Source organism: Lampetra fluviatilis, chromosome 6 (assembly GCF_964198595.1).
Source record: "Lampetra fluviatilis chromosome 6, kcLamFluv1.1, whole genome shotgun sequence".
In the NCBI taxonomy this organism is placed as follows: Eukaryota; Metazoa; Chordata; class Hyperoartia; order Petromyzontiformes; family Petromyzontidae; genus Lampetra; species Lampetra fluviatilis.
In genome coordinates, this window is record NC_136280.1 from 5,964,748 (window position 1) to 5,985,088 (window position 20,341).

General features: G+C 43.8%; 1 protein-coding gene across 1 annotated transcript in view; it reads right to left on the bottom strand.

The window, feature by feature from the left end:
• STK36 (serine/threonine kinase 36) overlaps positions 1-17,985 on the bottom strand; it is a 32,280-nt gene extending 14,295 nt beyond the window's left edge. The window contains exons 1-17 of the mRNA XM_078857606.1: positions 17,752-17,985; positions 17,396-17,536; positions 16,642-16,719; positions 16,411-16,541; positions 15,729-15,978; positions 15,498-15,591; positions 9,086-9,252; positions 8,773-8,978; positions 8,317-8,455; positions 6,731-6,874; positions 5,941-6,120; positions 5,503-5,600; positions 5,035-5,140; positions 4,663-4,810; positions 3,709-3,815; positions 3,067-3,174; positions 144-242 (exon numbers count right to left, since the gene is read on the bottom strand). Coding sequence (XP_078713732.1) covers positions 144-242; positions 3,067-3,174; positions 3,709-3,815; positions 4,663-4,810; positions 5,035-5,140; positions 5,503-5,600; positions 5,941-6,120; positions 6,731-6,874; positions 8,317-8,455; positions 8,773-8,978; positions 9,086-9,252; positions 15,498-15,591; positions 15,729-15,978; positions 16,411-16,541; positions 16,642-16,719; positions 17,396-17,536; positions 17,752-17,835 — 2,280 coding nt within the window. The 5' untranslated portion in view covers positions 17,836-17,985. The remainder of the gene's footprint in view (positions 1-143; positions 243-3,066; positions 3,175-3,708; positions 3,816-4,662; positions 4,811-5,034; positions 5,141-5,502; positions 5,601-5,940; positions 6,121-6,730; positions 6,875-8,316; positions 8,456-8,772; positions 8,979-9,085; positions 9,253-15,497; positions 15,592-15,728; positions 15,979-16,410; positions 16,542-16,641; positions 16,720-17,395; positions 17,537-17,751) is intronic.
• Between the last annotated feature and the right edge of the window lie 2,356 nt (positions 17,986-20,341).

Genomic DNA, 20,341 nt, shown 5'->3' on the forward strand with positions numbered 1-20,341 from the left:
ATTTGTGAAATGATGTAAAAGTGAGGGATGTAAATCAGGGTACTACTGTATTACATAAAAACATTTCCAAGTTATTAATAATCGAGTATTTTTAAACAAAGAGAGTCTAAAATTATCAAAGGAACTCAGCTGTTTAAGGGTACCTTTCCTTGCAGAATATGCAATGTGGAAATGAAGAATTTGGGTGTATCAGCCAGCACTTTACACATGGATCCACTCATTTGACAGCAAGAGTACAGCACCTAAGGAAGAGAGATCATAAAATATAAATGTAACAAATTCTCCTACAAACTGTATTATGATCTAATAATTCACTGTGTAACAATTAAAAAAAATTGTTCCCGGGTAGTAATTGTTATTTCCTAATTGCTTATGCCTCAAAAGTACAGAAAATGGCTATAATACCCCACAAACTTTGCTTTTGTGACCAGGAAATCGATATTTTGAAATTTACCTATTTTCCAGAACATTCCAGATAGATGCAGTGCTGAGTAAACTTGGAGTAACTTCGAGAACATTCTAGAACTTTCCAGTAATATAAATAGTAGTATAAATACAGGGGCCTTAAGCCCACCAACTCAGTTTAGTTCCAGCTGCCCAAGTAGATAAATATCTGCATTTTTCTGAGATGGCATCAAGAGGCTGCAAGCATCCGACAGACGCATGTTGCTATGTCTGCGGCCAATTTATCAAGACAAGAGCGAAAAAGGACTCTGTGGAAGCAGCTGCTAAGATGTGTGAGGCCGACAAGGCATATTTCGGCATGCTTGTCAGGGATCAAGATAAACCCTGGGCACAATTTCACCTGCGAGCAATGCAAAAAAACTCTGGGAAGGTAAAATTGTTACTCGGAATTTAATGTTTTAAAATTTGTAAAAACGTTTTAAATTGTAAAAGTTTTAAATATTCAAATGTTTTAGAGTTTTCAATGTTATTGAAAAAATATATCATATATAAAAAATATTGTGAGAATCTCTTACACATCAGTCATGGGTGAAATAAATGTATTTTTGTAGGATGGTACAGAGGGGAAAAGAGAGCCATGAAGTTCGCTATCCTAAGAATTTGGTGGGATCCCACTGATCACTCAAGCAACTGCTAACTTCTGCATGGTGGACTCTTACAAACGTCGAACTGGCAAGAATGCACCTGCTATCACGTATCCGGACCTTCCTTCATCCATGGCCCCAGTGCCACACTGCCATGAGCTCCCCGTACCCACTCCTCCGGAGAGAGAGCAGCCGTCTTTAGAAGAGAGCAGCAAGTCAGAGAGCGAGGAAGACGTTGTAGATCCAGATGACAATATCAGAGGTGGAGCTGAGGAGACAAACCTATACTACCCCAACCAAAAATACCTCAACGACTTGATCAGAGATCTTGGTCTCACCAAGTCCAATGCCGAGCTTTTGATGTATAGGCTCAAGCAGCGGAACTTGTTGGATGAAAGTGTGCAAGTCGCAGATCAGAGGAAGTGTTACCAACCTTTTTGCAACTTCTTCACCAGTCAAGATGGGCTCTGCTTCTGCCACAATGTGACCAGTCTGTTAGAGGCAATCGGAATCGCCTGTAACCAGAACGATTGGCGCCTCTTCATTGACAGCTCACCCAGGAGTCTCAAAGCCGTGCTGCTCCATAATGGTAGCAAGTACCCGTCTCTTCCCCTGGCTCACTCAGTGCACCTCAAAGAGGATTACAACAGCATCAAGACATTGCTGGACACCTTGAAGTATGACGAGTACGGCTGGGAGATCAGTGGAGACTTAAAAATGGTGGAATTTCTGATGGGTCTCCAAGGCGGTTTAACCAAGTTTCCCTGCTATCTTTGCCTTTGGGACAGCAGGGACACCAAGGCGCACTACCACAGGCGGGAACTGGCCACAGCGGACCGAGTTCTCTGTGGGGAGTAACAACGTAATGTGGGAGCCACTGGTGGACCCCTGGAAGGTGCTGATGCCACCACTGCACATCAAATTGAGCCTCATGAAACAATTTTTCAGAGCTGTAGATAAGCAGTCGGCAGCCTTCAAGTACCTTCAAGACTTCTTCCCTAAGCTGTCTGAGGCAAAGGTCAAAGCCGGTGTCTTCGTCGGACCACAGATAAGTGCAATGAATTCCCCAAGAAGCTCACTAGTAAGGAGAAAGCTGCTTGGAACAGCTTTGTCGTAGTGGTTCTTGGCTTCCTGGGCAATCACAAGGTCGAAAACTACGTGGAGCTGGTTGAGACTCTGGTGAAGAACATTGGGCTGTAGGATGTCCCTCAAAGTCCATATCCTTGATGCCCATCTTGATGAATTCAAGAAGATCATGGGAGCGTACTCGGAGGAGCAAGGCCAGCACTTCCACCAGGATATACTGGACTTTTAACGCCGCTACCAAGGACAGTATAATGAGAACATGATGGGAGACTACATTTGGGGGCTGATTCGTGAAATTGATTTTCAGTGTAATCGTAAATCTCGAAAAACTACTCACTTCTAAATCTTTTGTAGTCATTTTTGTATTACTTTAGTATAAATATACATGTAAATTTTGATTCATATGTTTTTTTTTTCTGACTTTATGTGAACGAAAACACACATTCACCCGTTTTCTCACTGAAAATAGGCAAATTTCTAAATATCACTGTCCTGGTCACGAAAGCAAAGTTTGTGGGGAATAATAGCCATTTTCTATACTTTTTTAGGCATAAGCAATTAGGAAATAACACTTACTACGGAGGAACAAAAATTGTGTTACATAGTGATATATATAATGGACACCGATAGAAAATGGAGAGAAAAACAAGTGTCTTTTTCACACAAAATGAACAGAAGGATATCCAGAAGTCATCTTAAAATAACCATATCCTACGTAAAAATAATTGTCTGTGAATGAAACAAATAATTTGATATTAAATAATGTCCTAAATTCAACATTAGCATGTGATGAATCCAATTTCCATCTCATACAAATCATATGGAAATCTAACATCCTCTCTCTGGGTCTATCACCCTGGGTGGAATTGTACTTTAGAGGGTATTTATCAAAAGAGCAATTACAATGCTGGCAGTTTGGGATTGCACTAACCCGTAGAGCATTTGAGGCCTTCAGAGGATGGCTGAGGTCATTCACCAAGCCCTCTATCAGGTGATGCTGTGTTGGCTCCATCAGGCTCTCCACAATAAATTCTACCACCTGTTAAAGGAGATAGAAAAATACATGCATAAACATTGCTCAGGCAGCCTATATAAGTGACTGAAATACAATGACATGCAAATTCTAGAAGGGAAAAAAAGACTCTGACAGCATTGATTGATTATTACAGGGCTCATATAGGATGAATTATAAACGGAAACCATTATAAGACCACGTTGCCTCTATTGCCATCGACATATGCAATACAAATGTTTCATTTTGGACAGCATTTATTTAAAAGGTTGATTTAAAAAATAAGATGGTTAATAGGGTTTGATATATAATTTACTAAAATAATAGGTTTCGATTGTAACTAAATTCATAGCCATTAAACATATATTGCATTTGTATCCTTCACCAATTCTTTCCAAGTCACTGTTATCCATTTTTTAAGCCATTCAGAATAGTTGCGTAATAAAAACATTATTTGCCAAAAAACCACACATCTATATCCATTAAATACAACAAAGAATGTTGCAACCTATCAATCTAAAGCAGCACATTGTACAAGGGAATTTCGAAGGAATGCCCTACCTTGGTCTTGGCCACACAACATGGTTGGTTTTTAAGCGGAAAGTTCAGCAAAGCTGCCATAACAGCCATAAAGGCTCCAGAAACCTGGTCCAATCGAGCATGGGAAACTGCGGGTGCAGACAATTTATCACGTCACCACAACGTAGCCAAGACACGTATCAATACTACTGTAATATACGTTGCCCTGAAAGCAATTCATCCTACTTTTTTCCTTACATGACTTTTTATTGAACAGAAATAAAATGTTAGATATTCATTCATCGCAATGTCATGTCGTGAAACAAATGGCAAAAACCCTCTTTTCAACATGACAATGTCAGACCACAACAATACCAGGTCATACGTGGGTGTGCTGCCCTCGCTCGCTACTAGTTTAAATCTGGCAACCTCAGATTATTAATCTGATTGACCCTTTGAAGGATAGCCGAGAAGAATAGCATTTGCAAATTACACTGAATTTCGAATGTTGTTCACAAATGATTGCGATGCTCGTGAACCCTTTCACAGTGATGCAATTCTACCTGTGGTCACACTGTTAACACAAGTGCACAGAAAAGGATAGCGGCCTTGCTGAAAAAAGCCAGATAACCACATTCTAATGAATAACCAGTTAAGTAATTTTTTCATGTAATGAGAATACAAAGCATTTATGTTTGTGTATGCCTTATATTTTAATAATACCCCTCGCATTTAATAACAAATGCATTCTTACTGCCACTGTGTCAACTTGTGCTGTGAAAGTAGGCAATATACAAATTTTTATTCAAATATTAATCCTACAACAACAATGGTATTTTTCAATATTTGGTTTAAAACGTTTTTAATGAAGTGGTTGCATTGTAAAATACTAATAATATTTAGCATTCAAACTGCTGTTTATTGGAGAGTTGGTTTGCGATTCTTTGGAATGCGTATATGTTTGTGTATATATTATATCTGTGTAAAATGGCAAACCTATTTTTTTCTGCACAACTGGTTGAGTTCGAGTACCATAGAGCAGAATCTGAATGAGAGCGGAGTTGTTGGAAAGCAAACTGGAGTAAAACTCTGCAGACACGGGTGATGAGTTTGCATCCATACCCTCGCACAGGTACACCAGGCACTATGTGTAGGGAGAAAAAAAATCAACAAAAGGTTTCAGAATTAGACGGGCAATTTTACTTACTGAATTACCTGCATTGTATTAGCCTATACCCTATGCCCTTGAGTCTTCAATTGAGTCAAGAGAATAATTATAGAGAAAGTCAATATAGATGCCTTTAAATCTATGTGACAGCAAAGAAAAGGCATATATCATATACAATTACAGAGTAGAAATATTCGTACTAGCATGGCTTGTTCTGTGAGGCGAAGATCAGTGTCGATAGACTGATTCATCAGCTTCTGCAATATTTTAATGTACTCTTCAGCAGACTTTCCAAATCTCTCATAACTGCAACATAAGAGGATATCACGGAGGTTGAGGGAAAACAAAACAAGTTAACGATTGCAAATACAGCTTTAAATGTGCAAAATTAGCGAGAGAAAATCTTTCTCCTTGACAAATCGAAAATAAGACATACAAAAATAGTATTCGTATTATCAACAAAGCATTTAACATACTTTAAAGATACTTTAATAGTACTTTGAGTCTCCAACAAATACATGATTAACAAAAAACAATACTAAAGTAAAAATTACGTTTCGATTTAAAAAAAAATTACGCCACAAACAGTTTACAATAAATGGAGTTCCTTCCAAATGACATGTTGCAAAAAAGGTTGAAGTGATATGATATTTTTTTAAACGGCTTACCTCTCTGAACATATATTTGGATTAGTGTTGAAATCACTGGCAAAGTAAGCAATGAGTAATGCGATTAGGTCTAACAGGACAGCTAGACACCAGGGTTGCTGGAAGATGATAGAAAACCATACATGAACAAATGCACAAATACAACACACGCATAATGCTCTTTTAATACTGCATGCATAAAACGGCAATTTATTTCTTGGATGTTGCAAGAGTTTAGATTGTTCACGTAAACACTGTATTTAAACAACGTAATTGTTTAGGGATAGGATATGACATTGTTGCAAGAGCAGCAGGCATCTAATCATGAAATTAGTTCATATAATCACAGGGTCAATGAAGGCATCAATTTCTCTGGGATTTACGAAAATAGCATCATGCCGTCCATCACGACTGCATAGCGAGTTACGTAAAAGCTGAAAGTGAAGATGCATTATGTACTTGTCGCACACTTGTACTGGCCAAGATCTGCTCCAGCAGCATGAGGGAGTGATGTGGAAGCTCGAGAGAGCAACAGAATGTGTACAGCAGCTCTGAGTCACACTTAGTGGCTAACAGGTTTGTAATGACATGGAGCACAGGACGCAGTCTGGATGCTCCCTCCAGCATACCATCTAAAACCTGAACACAAGCCAGCACAAATAATAAAAAATACAAAATTAATTTATGCACGTTTATATCTACTGCCTAATACGCCGTTACCTCGTTATTGCATACTGAGATTCATGCTGATATTCTAATTGTAATGCATTGTTGATGCTAACATGATGTAATAAACAAAGGTAAGGGCATAGTGAAATTAGTACAGTAAATATATTGTTTATATGTTAGTAGTAAAATCACCATCTGTATGTATCCAATATTTCTAAATATTTTTTGAAGTAAAACGTGACAGATATGATCTGCATAGACGCTTGAAAACAAAAGCACATATATGGAACTAAATAATAATGTAATGTTACTATTATGAACAGAGCTAACACAAATAAATAACAGCTCAACAAACTAATACACGTGTTTACAGTTCCACACTGCCCACCAGGGATTATTTGTCTGTCTGTCTGTCGTGCATAGCCACGCCCTCGATTTGTATTTCATAGAGCGCTTCGGGCGGACTCAGCACCACGTGACGCGCCGCCCCACGCAGCTTGCGCCGCATGACACGAATCGCACAAATGCGCTGTCCAACCAAGTTCCTACCTGCCCACTCCGAAGGAACGTGTTAAATTACCTGAGTGGATGAGTCTCTCAGCCTGGCTCGAATGCGAGTCAAAAACTCAGCATCTGACAAAAGTGTCATGGGAGTGGTCAACTGTAGGTTGGTAGGATCCGTCGCTTCAATGAAATGCTGCCACTCGTCATCGCTGTCCATCTCCTGCGAAAACAGTAATTATTATAAGCACCTTTGTCCAAGAAGACAATAAGATACAAGAGACTGTGTGAAGAAATTTAAAAAATGTAGTGGAATATCCACTTTCTAGGTCTTTGCTTATTAAGCTCATATCTGTATTGTGTAAAGCAAAACCGTGCAATCCAAATAAAAACATAGCTTTAACGTATGAATCACATAAAGTGTGATTCAATGTTATTGAATAATATTACACCACTGACTTGTTCACATGGATGTAGGATGTTTCACTATTTAAAATGGTCATATTAAACTGTGATGCCTATGGCATTATTAACATACTCCAATGTCAACATAGTAGGGGTCATAATAGGTCCTTACAAACATTACCTCAATGGGGTCAATGTTATTTTGAGCCATCCAGCCGTCCAAAAACAATATATTCAAGGTGTTTCACACTGGGCCCAATCAAATTCAATTACCATCAACCAGGACTCAGCACACTGATTAATATGTATGTGAGAAAAAAACGAAAGTGGACTGAACATGATTTTTGCCAATTGGTATAGTACCACAACTACAAGTCTGTGCACACAAAGCAATAATGTGATAGCTTAATTTAAAACAAAGCTCTAAATGGTCCCAATATTCGTGATTTTGCACAACATTGTGAAGGACAAGTGCTGTGTTTGTGGCCGATGGATTGGCACAAGACAACCTTATGTTTATTTTGAATCCATAAATTAATGTATTAATTGTATAACATATAAGTGTGTTGCGTCGTATAACCACGCGGAGACGGAACTTCTTATAAGGGCTTTCGCCGTTTATTAACACAGTTTAAACACTCGGCTCACACCAGGGGTAGGTGTTCTCTATACTCGGTCCTTCCCATGGACCCCCAAGCTCAACTCGTCCTAACCTCGGCTATCCCTTTGACTCTCTCACTCGGGCCGGGACGGGGGTTCATTCAACACCGCCCGGCCGAGGAAAGAAGAGCCCCACTCACTCTCAGCCGATTCTCACAGACTCCTTCGAGCCCTACTCTCGGCTATCTCTTCGGTTCTCCCACTCGTCGACCCCGGACGGCGGTTCAGCCAACACCGTCCGGTCACGAGCGGGAGAGACCTCCTTCAGCCGACTCACACTCCGGGCTCCCACAACGACCACGCCTTCGTCACGGGGTCCCCCTTAAGTACCCCTCGGGCGGCTCCTCCCCTTCACTCGGACCCGCCCCTGTTCTCGAAGGTGTCTCCTTACAGCGCCCATGACATGACGTCATCACACTACTCTTCTACAAGTGCATTGGTGTAATATGTTAGGCCTACTACACAAACAAATATAACTTGTACGTGTTTAATAGGTTATGCTATGGAGATGCACATTATGTAAAATTCTCAATAAATGTTTGCATTACGAATAAGGAAAAAAAAAGCAAGTGTAACAAAGCTCTGCTTGTAACCGTGTACCTCATTGTCAAGGTCTACATTGTCGATGCTTCCGTTGGCACGTCCTGGCACGGCGCTGGGGTTCTGCCGCGTTAGGGTACGGCTTCCGACCTCCACCTCTGGAAATTCTTTTGCGTAATCAGCACCAATTCGATCTACCCTAGAAAAAAAAAGCGATTCATACTTTTTACATGACTATCTTTGAAAACAGATATTACACTTTTTTGCATGATCATCTTTCAAACAGAGATATCTTTGCAAATTTGCAAGTTAAAAATAACAAGATTTTACATTTGAAACTGCAAAGCATAATGACTGTTGAATATAAATGATTTTGTCTGGATTTCACTTTTGGCAAGCACACTAGAATTGTTTTTAAATCGTTTAAACACTGCTGATGATTCAAAATGTTAACCAAAAATAAATATTTATTCTGGAAACAAAACTTCTCAACAGAATACCAATGTGTGCACTTACTTTGGTGTGGGTGGCCTATTTTCCATTTGCCAATCATCCTTTCTTGCATCACCAACCTGCTTCACAGCTAAAGTGGCAGCAGAACTTACAGCTTGTTTGGCCATTGATTTATGTTTAGAGGCTAATGCACTGTGTGAAGAAGCCTTTTCCTCCAAAACACCTCGTTGTCTTTGAGGTGCGTTTCCACATTGATTATCTTTTTCCTGCTATTAGCATTGAAAAGAAAAAATAAGTGTAACCATCAATTTCTTGAAATGATAACATTTTTCAAAAGTAACCATTTGGGGTGAGAAATGCATCCTAATTTAACCACCTTGTTCTTTGCTACTTCTGCCATCTTTTGCCGTGCCTTGCGTAGAATCTTTGACTGCCCACTGGTAGGTGCCAGTTCTGCTGCCTGTTTTTCTTTTTGTGCCTGAAGTTCAGGGCTGAGGTCCTCCGTCAGTGGATTTGTTTCCTCGGCAGAGACGTCATCCAACACTGCAATTTGATCAAACTTTAGTAAGAAAATGTTTGTCACATTAAGCATATACTCAATTCCACACTCATAAGGGATACTTTATGGTGGTAGTGGAGAATAAAATAATATTGAATGGATAACCTTGAACTTAGGTGAGCAATTGCCACTGAAATTATTATAAATTCTTTGTTAGACCATGCAGTACAATGAGGTACGAGCTGCATGCAAGATGCTGTGTGGTATGATAAGTGCATGCGACTTCTTTATAGAGCTGTATGCAGCCCACTGGATGTATAAGTTGCCTTAAAAGAAATATGTGGAGCAAGGATCCATGCAAAATCCTCGTGGATCAGGGCTGCATTAAGTTGCCGTCGGGCCGCCGCATGGCTTTCTTGTCATCACCAACTTTGTTTCGCACAGTGAACGTTTCGGTCCCTGCCATGGCAAACCAAACGGTTAAATTTCTCTCCGGGGCGCAGATGCTGATCCCCTTGCGGTTTAAAAAGCACCTAGATTGCAAAACGGCTTCGCACGGGTTGTTAATGGTTCCCTCCACCAGGGCGGTTTCACACACAAAATTTGGTTTATGCGCAGACTTTGGTTGCAACCTTTTATTCAGGTCCTGAATGTCGGTCCAGACACGTCGGTGATTCAAGAGGGCACTGTCTTAGCTCATGCGTCGGCCGCAGGTGACGTTTATAAAAACGGTGGGAATATAGGTGTTTCAGCGGCTGCGGGGCAGGGTGAGGACGTTGACGAGGCATGGGTAAACACGCTCTGTTCCGAGAGCAAGGACCTGTCTGAAACACAGAGGCTCGAGCTGCGTGCGCTCTTATCGGAATTTGGCGATGTATTTAGTAAATCCAAATTCGACATTGGCTGCACGCCTTTATTGCACCATCACATTGACACGGGAAATTCGGGCCCTATTCGTCAAAACCCGTACCGCCTGAGTCCCGCGGAGAAGGACCATGTGCGCTGCGCGGTGGATGAAATACTGGCCGCAGACATTATCGCTCCCTCCAACAGTCCATGGGGTGCGCCCATCGTTCTTGTAAAGAAACAGGACGGTAGTTTGAGGTTCTGCGTGGACTTCCGTAGACTCAACAAAGTCTCTGTGGCGGATGTGTACCCGCTCCCGCGGACGGATGACTCGTTAGACGCGTTGTCAGGGGCGCGGTTTTTCTCCACGCTGGATTTGATGTCGGGATTTTGGCAGTTGCCCATAGATGACAGCTCTTGGCCAAAGACTGCATTGCACACGCTCCAGGGTCTTTTTGAGTTCGATCGGCTCCCGATGGGATTGCACTCAGCCCCAATCACATTCCAACGGCTGATGGAGCTAGTGCTAGCGGGCCTACAATGGAATGCGTGTTTGATTTATCTCGACGATGTCATCGTGTTTGGACGCACGTTCGAAGAGCACCTTCAGAGGTGGCAGGCTGTTTTCCCCAAATTCGGGCTGCTAACTTGAAGTTTAAGCCGCAGAAGTGCTGCAGAGATCGGTCAAATACCTGTAGAGATCGGTCAAATACCTAGGCCATATCGTCGTCAAATCCGGGATTTCGACGGACCCTGACAAAACTGCGTGCGTTCGCATGGGGCCAACCCCCAAGTCGGCGGGTGAGGTACGTAGTTTTGTCGGGTTTGCCTCTTATTACCGACGCTTCATCCCCGGGTTCGCCACGATCGCAAAGCCGCTCCATGTCCTCACGGCCATAAGCCAGAAATTTCGGTGGGGGGCGGAGGAGGCCGCGTTTGCCGCGCTGCGCAAAAGCCTGGTCAACGCGCCTCCCCTTTGGTACCCCAATTTTTCTTTGCCTTTCGTCCTTGAGACTGACACTGGCAATACTGGTATTGGCGCCGTTTTGTCACAGATGTTGGACGGAGTAAAGCGTGTGGTCGCATACGGCAGTAGGGTGTTTTCTACGGCCGAGCAACACTATCGCGTTACGCGCCATGAGTTTCTGGCGATTGTTTATTTGTTCAGCAGTACCGGCCATACCTCTGTAGTGACATAAGAGGGGAGGGGCTGCTGGGGGCTCTGGGACCCTAGGCAGATAAGCCGTCGGCGCCAGGCGCTAGGATCCCAGGCAACCCAGACGCTTAAGCCCCTTGGCGCCACCAACGGGGGGGGGCTGTGTGTGCTCTGTGGGATATCTGGGGGCGCACACAACCCCACCCCTCGTGGGGGACAAGGCATAAAAGGGCAGCTCCCTGGCCGATCAGGGCCAGTTGTAGCTCAAGACCCAAGACCAGCCATCTTAGGACCCTGGACCCCCTCGTCCCGCTTGTTCTTGTAAGGGCAGGGACGCTGTGAGGGCCAGTGGTGGGACTCTGGAACTCCCGGCTCTACGTCCTTGTAAGGGCGAGTTCTGAGGAAGCCAGAGTCCAGACCCGCACCTTGGCTCAGTCGGGTCAGATAGCCTCCCCTAGGGTAGTTGTAGCCGGAGGACCAGAGCGTAGCCCGAGTAGTGTATCTAAGCTGTGTACCTAGGCTGTAATGAGGACTGAATGGAGTGTTGTATTGTAATAAAGAAGTTACCTCTACAAGTGTCTCCGGAACCCATTACACCTCTATGGGTGGAAATTCCAGGTGCGATCAGACCACGCAGCCTTGCAGTACACACTGCGTGTTGAGCAGCCGTCCGGCCAGCTGTCCCATTGGCTCGAGGTCTTTCAGGACTATGCATTTGAAGTCTCGTATAGAAAGGGCGTCCGCCACTCGAATGCTGACGCATTGTCACGTCTGCCAACCGGTGAAGAGTGCGCGTGTACATCGGGGGCGGGACAGTGCAAACCCGCCAATTCAGCTCCGCCCCGAGAGATCGTCGCTGCGGCCGATGTCACGCACACGGACACAGCTGACACATGTGACCACACGCTCGGTCTCTCCAACTCCGAGTGGGGGTGACTCCAGGCCGAGGACGCCTCATTGTTAGCCATCAGACGCCGGGTTCGTGACTCCGCAGAGGGTGACAATTGACGACCGTTAGCCACAGTCATTCTGAGAGGGGGCCTCCTCATGCGCTGGGACGCATAATTACTAAAGTATAACGTCGTAGTTTGCACCATCCTGCGGGGGAGGTTGGCTTAGGCAACGCATGGACGTCTTACGCATTTCAGGGGTCGCAAAAACCCTGTCCACCCACCGCCTGAATTTCTTATGGCCCCGCATGACGGCGGACGTCCAAAATGTGCTTAGAGGATGCACTGCATGTGCCGAAATTGGCATGCCCCCCTCTCCAATCCATTCATGTATCGTGGATGAATGAACTCGTCGCGCTCGATATGCTGGGTCTGTTTCCCGCCAACCAGCGGGGTAACAAGTATCTGCTCGTGGGGGTAGTGTATCTTTCTTGGTGGGCGATGGCCTGGCCGGTGCCGGACCAGTCGGCAGCCATCATTACGGATGCCTTTCTCCACGGGTACGTTCTGAATAAGGGGGCTCCAGAACGACTCCTTACGGACCAGGGCAGAAATGTTTCGTCAAAACTACTTAAGGAGGTGTGTGACCTATTGGGCACTAAAAAGATCCGCACCTCACCCTATAATCCGCAGACCGATGGCATGGTGGAGCGCCTACATAGGACGTTCACATCCATGCTATGCCATCAGGTTAACGAACAGACCGACTAGGACTTGCATGTTCCAGGGGTCCTGGCCGCATATAGATTGTCCCCCCATGCGTCCACAGGCTACTCGCCTTTTTTTCTTATGTATGGGAGGGAGAAAGATTCGCCCATTGACGCACAGCTAAATCCGGATCTGGCTCAAAAGAAACTTCCCAACTCCGTACGGGTTCCCCTAGAGCGCCTATCGGAGGCTAGGGAGGCCTCCCATTGGAACTCAGCCTTGAAGCAAGCTGCCAACGAGCGGCAGGTGGGTGCCTGGGAGACTGGGACCAAATGGGCAGTTGGGGATAGAGCGTGGCTTCATTGGCCCCAGGTTCCCGTAGGGACGTCTCCTAAGCTCTACAAACCATGGCGGGGGCCTGTGGAGATCGTCGAGGTAAAAAGCCCACAAAGCGTCCGCATACAATTCGGTCGAAGGCGCTAGTTTGTTCATGTGTCGCGCCTCAAACCGTTTTGTCCGCCGGACAAAGCTCATTCATCATCTCAAATCCCTGGGGGCTGTGTGTCCGGTGTGCCCGACGAGCCGGGGCGTGCGTCCACAGGAACGATGCCTCAGAGATGCTTCGCCTCTTCTCCCTCAGGGTCCCAGCTACTGAGGTCTGGGGAGCCGCCGAACTTGTTGCCGGTTTCGGCGCAAGTCAGGGGCGGACAACCATTGTCGGGTCTTTCCTCTCTGGTCGAGCGGCCTCTTCCTTCGCCACCTGGAGAGGGGCCGCGGGCCTCGGGCCTTGGGCCTCGGGCCAGCCTTGTCACACGCGCTTGAAAACTGGCCGCTTTCGTTAACTCTCGCCAGCACGCCGCCATTCACGCACACCATCGGTTGGCAGTCTCGCTCGCGAGCCGGGGGGAAGCCGGGGGCGGACCCGGCCCCATCCTGTGCTCATGGGGGGGGGGGGGGGGGAAGGCATGTGTATGGCGGTGGGACAGGACTGGCTGCCGGGGGGGATTGATCACCCCTTGAGATTGCCGTCCCTTCTTCTTTATCTCATGGCTCTTGTTTTGTGTCGTTGGGGCGCGTCGGTCGGGGTTATTGTTACACTTACCGTTCACGTTACATTGGGGGCCGCGCCTTGCTGTGAAATTGGCTGTGAGACTAGGAGGTTTTTTTTTGGGTTGTTGGAAATTTTTCTCCTCTGCTCTTTCCATTTGGGGTTTCACAGCCGGGTCGGCTGAAATTTTGTAAAGGGGGGGGGGGGGGTAATGTAGAGACACAGTCAGATGTCTCTGTGGGTCGCGCCAGCCAGTGCTAGAGGAGTGCCGGGTGCCCCGATTGGACGAGCTAAGGGCACGTGGCCGGAAGCGGTGCCCGATTGGAGGAGTCAAGCGCACGTGACCTGAAGCGGTGTCCTCGATTGGAGGAGTTAAGGACACGTGGCCGGAAGCGGGGGCGCCGTCCTTGATACAGCAAGGGAGGGGGATTCAGGGCTCGTTCAGGGATCAAGCTAGTTAACACACATAGTGAGCAGCATAGGGAAGTTAGCCACACTTAGCAACAGAATCCGGTGTATAGTGAATTGTTTAATAAACGCGTTGCCTCCAACAACAGTGTGTGTGCGCCTCAGTTGACATACACTACACTTGCACCAAAGCTGGTGAACTGCCAGACCCGCTCTTTGAGGTATGGGCCCGAGTTTATAATCAATTCAAAATATATGTATTTGGAGAAAATTCCCCAAGTTATATGACAACACTAATAGCAATTACGTGAATAGAAAATTCAAATGCAGTTTTAAGTATATATATTTTAGTTAATTAAATACCTCTACAGTGTTTTCTATGCAGTATTTACAATTCTTAGACCAATGAGTTGACCAGTTTCCTACATCATATCGCATGTATTATGTATGATATTATGTATTACTTGTGGGCAGCCTCTCCTATGGACGGGGTGACGTGACACTCGCCTGAACCCTCGTCAGACTTACCAGTTTAAACTAATATAGTAGCAAGCTAGTTGATTTTCAATAGCTCCCCATAAGCACAATCACCTCTTCCCAATGGAACACACCTATCGGTTTGTATGATTTTGAAATGTGGTTGTGGGGATTACATCATATGCCGCACTCTTAAAAATGGCAGAGTGGATAAGTAGTATTGGGGCCAATAAGTCGACTTATGATGGAAAAGGTAATAGCGTTTTATAATACAACTAACTTGCTGAATCTATAGATCATAGAGCACCTCATTCAGTTAATATGGTGGAGTGATATAGGATATTTTTTCCAGACAAAGACCAACACTTGCATACAAACATACAGATTTGGCTCTTATTATACAGAATGTTTTCTAAAGCATGACTTGGCACTATGAGACCATCTCCACCACTTGTAATTGACCTTGATATTATGTTTTGCATGCAGTATATTGCATGCAGCATTCATTCTGTACCGTATGGCAAAGCAGGGTGAGTTACATGCAAATAGAGAAAGGGACATCACACACATCACAATGCATGCAGTTACCGATTCCTGTCCCTGCAACATATAATAAGGGTTTGCGGTTATTTCTGACCGAAGTTTAATTATTGCTCATCTCAAACTGTTCAACTAAAGTATTAGGAAATGTTTAATTTACTTCACAATAAACAAGTCCCTCATCTTATTCGCAAAAAATGTAAGCAGCAACCATACCAATAACTTTTCCAGCCACAAATGGGTGGTGAAGGAGTGCTGGCCAGGAAAGACGTAATTTCGGTTCCTTTGTCAGCAATCCTTGCAAGAAGTTCTGAAACAAACATTTAAGTGAATATTGTAAAACCAATGCTATTAAAGCACGCCAATGTTTTTTTAGCAACATGTGCCCTCTATACCACAGTGCCCAGATTCATTCAAAACATGATTTTAGAGTAAAAAATAACTTACCCTGAACTCTGCGCTCATGTTCTTAGGCCACTTGACAGGATCTTTGATGATGAGGCTGACCAGTTGAAAAATGCTGTTGGTGTAGAATGGTGGCGTGCCAACAAAGAGCTCGTAGAGGATACAACCCATGGACCAAAGGTCAGCTGTATGGTCATATGGCTTCTCCTCCACCAACTCAGGAGACATGTACAATGGCGTTCCTTTAATGGAGGTCAGTACAAGGGTATTGATGCTCATGGCCCGGGCAAACCTGCCAAAACAGCAGAAACAGGTAAGATGAAATCTTTTTTCAATAACATGTCAGAACTCTCCAAAAAAATTGCTCAGATGCCATAAATGATCCATGAGCACTCTTGAGACTCCGAGTCTCTTAAGCCCTTCTGCAATAAATCAGGTAAGCACCAAGGAAACAGTGAGGCGGTGTGTGTGTATCATGCCTTTCATCCCGATTGATATTCTGACTGACATGGATCACTTTTTATAAAAGTATTCTAAAGTGTTATTTGCCTTTGTCATTACGAGTAATATATGCTGTCTGTAAAGACCTGTACGTTTAATATGTCAAAAACTAAACTTTAAACAAAATGCTAGACTGTATACATAAATGTACAGTAATAGTCAAAAGTATATATTCTAGAAACACAGATGGCCACATAAATGTAGTGAAAGTTTTAATACTGACCCAAAATCACAGAGCTTGACAACCCCTCCTTTTCCGAGCAGTATGTTTTGAGGCTTCATGTCCCGATGAAGGATGCGATGAGAGTGTAGATAATATAATGCAGAGACCAGCTGACATGCAATCTCACGGACCTGCAAAATTAACTTGTATCATTAGGTCATCGAGACCATAACCAATGTGCAGTGCCAATACATAATTCCCGTGATATTAGCATTACGACACTGATATTACCTGCTCTTCAGGAAGGTTTCCATCATCTTCCAAGATCTGAAATAGCTCTCCTTCTGCATAATCCGTTACAACCACCACCTACAGGAAACATACCATGCCAATGTACAATCACAACTTTTTCGGTCTCTGTCACACAACCATCACATACTTGTGTTGTGGCAGTTTTTTTGTAATACACATCTACTTCATAAAAAAATGCACTGCTATACATCGATCAGGTATTTTTCATGACAATTGTAAGAAGCCACTTTTACAGCAGCAACAAAAAGCGTTTATAAAAAGCCAAGGTGTCAATCACCACTTCCTCCAGTATGAACGAGAAAAACTAATTACAAAAATCTAACCTTAAAACAAAAACCACTGGTTGCTAATTTATTTGTAAAGCACAGATGTTGGTTGCATAATGCTGGCACAAAGAAGCAAATGCACACCCAGTGTGAAAATGCAATTATGCACTTGTTTTAAATTCTAATTTTGTATCCAAAGCAATGTTTGAGATATACCCAGATTATTATCTAGTCTCTGCACAACGGCGAAATAAACACTTTGACCAAAATTGCACTTTTGTTGTTGGGATTTGGTCAAAAACTAAATTTATTTGGTTTCAACTTTTCTGATTAGTTCTAAAGTAGTATAAACACAGCCATTTGTGCAAACAATTATCACATATCCCATTTAAAAACACTGTCTTGAACACTAGTGGTGAATCGTTTCTGTTATTATCAAGACAAAAAGTGGGTTCCACTGCATTTACCTCCTTATCAGTCTCAAAGCTGTCCAGCATCTGGACGATGTTCGGATGTTGAAGGCCTCGCATGATATCAATTTCTCGACGCAGGTTTCTCAGCTCCTTGTCTGAGCGACCAACCTTTGGGATGAACTTGAGGGCTACAACCTGAAATATTAAGAGTGTTTGCCTTACTGATCAAATACTACACAGCTTGAAACGTTATAAATCAAATGTGTTGCGTGACAAACTGGAATTCAAGGTCAGAGAAAAGCATAAACTTTGTTGTAAATTGTTAAAATGCAGTTCAGGTTTTTTTCTATCTGAAACAAACGCCATGTTTGATTCATAATTATAACCCTGGGTCATTCAAAATTACTTACTTGGCCAGTATATCTTTTTCTTCCCTTGTAAACCTTCCCAAATGATCCCTCTCCAATCATCTCCAGCACGTGGTACTTTTCCATGGTCCTTGGCCAGAAGTGCTCCCAGGTTTGTGAATTACTGCTGTTCTTGAAAAGGTGCCGCTGTGATGTACTTCACACGATTGCGCGAAGGAAGTTTGCTTTCTGAAGATGAGACATCACAGTACCCGTGCCTGCATGAACAGTGCCTGCAGGGATCAACAAAGCTCATTTATGATTTTAAAAGACAGCCACCGATGTGATTTTGAGTATCAATTAACTTGATAACTTTTCCAGTTATATTTAACTTGTATACGTTGTAATAAAGTTGAGAGATACATCGTAGTTGATTATTTAGTTTAGATAGCACAAGTGAACTTGAAAGGTGCATTGAGAAGTGTTGATGCTCCTGCCGATACTCCTGCTGTTATGGAGTGACTCATGCTGCCAGCTATAGCAGCAAAGTTTGGTCGTGCACGTTATGTATATCGTTTATTGTTAAATTTGAATCACAGTTCCTATGATCACCGTTACATTGTTTTTATAGCTTTATTTTTGTGATTTCGAAAACGCATGGTTAAGCCATGTTTGTTGAAGTACGGAGTTAGCCTAACTTCATCTAAATTGTCTTATGGTTATTATTAGACTTGCGTCCCATTGGGATTTTTGCACACAGCGCTGATATACGGTGCTTTTTTCTGGAAGATTTTACTGTTTTTTCCTGGATGTTTCTGTTGCGCGTCGTCACTTTAAGATGTTCTTTGTTCATGTTTTGTTTGTTGCGGTTGCACCCGAGTCAAGTGCCCCATGGCTCACAGGGCTATACCTAATCAATTAAACTGAAGTAAATGCAAATGGTGTGTCATAAAACCCTCATTCGTCTGACATGACCGAAAGCCTTCGTATTATATTTGACAAATGAAACTAAAACCGTTTTCTTGTGTGAAGTATGTGCAATATCTTTATTCGTTTACTAAATCTGCACCATGTATCCTTGCGAATGCTGTACATTTCTCCTTCAAAGCGTTATTGTGGTGACACTCATAATGGTTGACAAAGGCGCAAGGAGAGATTGTGATGGGCGACATTTGTCAGCCGAACACTCGAACCACAGCACGATATCGTGCTGTGCTACACACAACAGTATTAGATCAATCCAGTACAGCTGATTAAATCGGGATCGTATACAGCAGTTTACATTTTTTCCCTTGATTTTTTTGTACACATTTACCGGGCGACATTCTCCAAATCGCGTGGATTTGTGCACGTATCCTTAGGCTAATATGCATGCGATAATACAATAATGTTGTTGTCAGTAACCGCTTGATTTAACACGGCTTGCAAACGCCACACCGTGCAAAATTGTTGCACGTGGGCTATGAGACTCAAACCACGGTCGTCTAGACAACGCTAAGAGGGCCATCAACGGCAGCAGCAGAGTTCGTATGGGCGACAGCTTGGGGCCTCAATAAAATAATATAAAACAATAAAAATTTTCACGACGTTTCGACTGCAACACAAGTAATCGTCATCAGGTGTGAAATCCACAGCAAGAAAATTTGATTATTTCCCTTCTACGTGACTTTACCGAAAGCTTGGGGCCTCGTTTATAATAAAACGTTCGTACATGGAATCTATACGTACACAACATGTGGCCATACACACACTCTCTCTATAGACGACACACTATATTCACACATCTGATATAATAACGCAGTCAAGACACCTTTAGAGAGCTCCGCTTCGTTGTGCAAGGCTCGCAGAAACAGACCAAAGCACCTTCGTAATTAGTACGTCCCCATTGCCTGATGACCACAGGCCACACACACACATCGAGGCACCTTGATGACCCTCCTGTGAGAGTTCAAGACACGTTCACAAGCCTCAGGGTTCAATGTCACATTTGCTACGACTCGGGGGCAAGAACTGGAAGCCGCGTCGTCCTCGCGGCTATCGCCTCACGAGTACAGAACCGAAGGCAACTTTTGCCGTCCCCCCTTCTCCCAAAGATATCGCTGTTAATGGCACGAGGCTCGATAATTATCGTAGCGATAGGCTGGGGGGGGGTGTTGGTGACCACTCGAGGCGCGAGAACGACACCGGCGAGACAAACGCAGCGCGAATCACCCCACCACACACCTCTCGCGATCACAATCATCAGCGCGACTTCTCTTCTAACGGTGTTAATTAGCAGTGTAATGTACAAATGTGTGTGTGTGGCAGCGCTGAGGGGTTATGTTAGGGGTTAGCGGGGAAGAGATGTTCACCGATGCTCTCCGAAGCGGCGGCCGCGAGTTTCCTTCCCCTCCCCCCACGCGCCAATGGCGAAGAATCGCCGCCAAAACCATAGGTGTCCGAGGAGCGCCTGTCAAGATTTTTTTTATTTTTAATAAAAATGATAAATTAATTGTAACTTGCATCTTGAACCATTGTTGTTATTGTAATAGGGTTTTACCCTTGTATCTGGTACAAAAACTGACACCTTTATACAAGGGATCATGTTTGCAATAATCACAACACAAGCAGTCAAAATGCAAACAAAAATAAACAACTCTGATAATATACACAA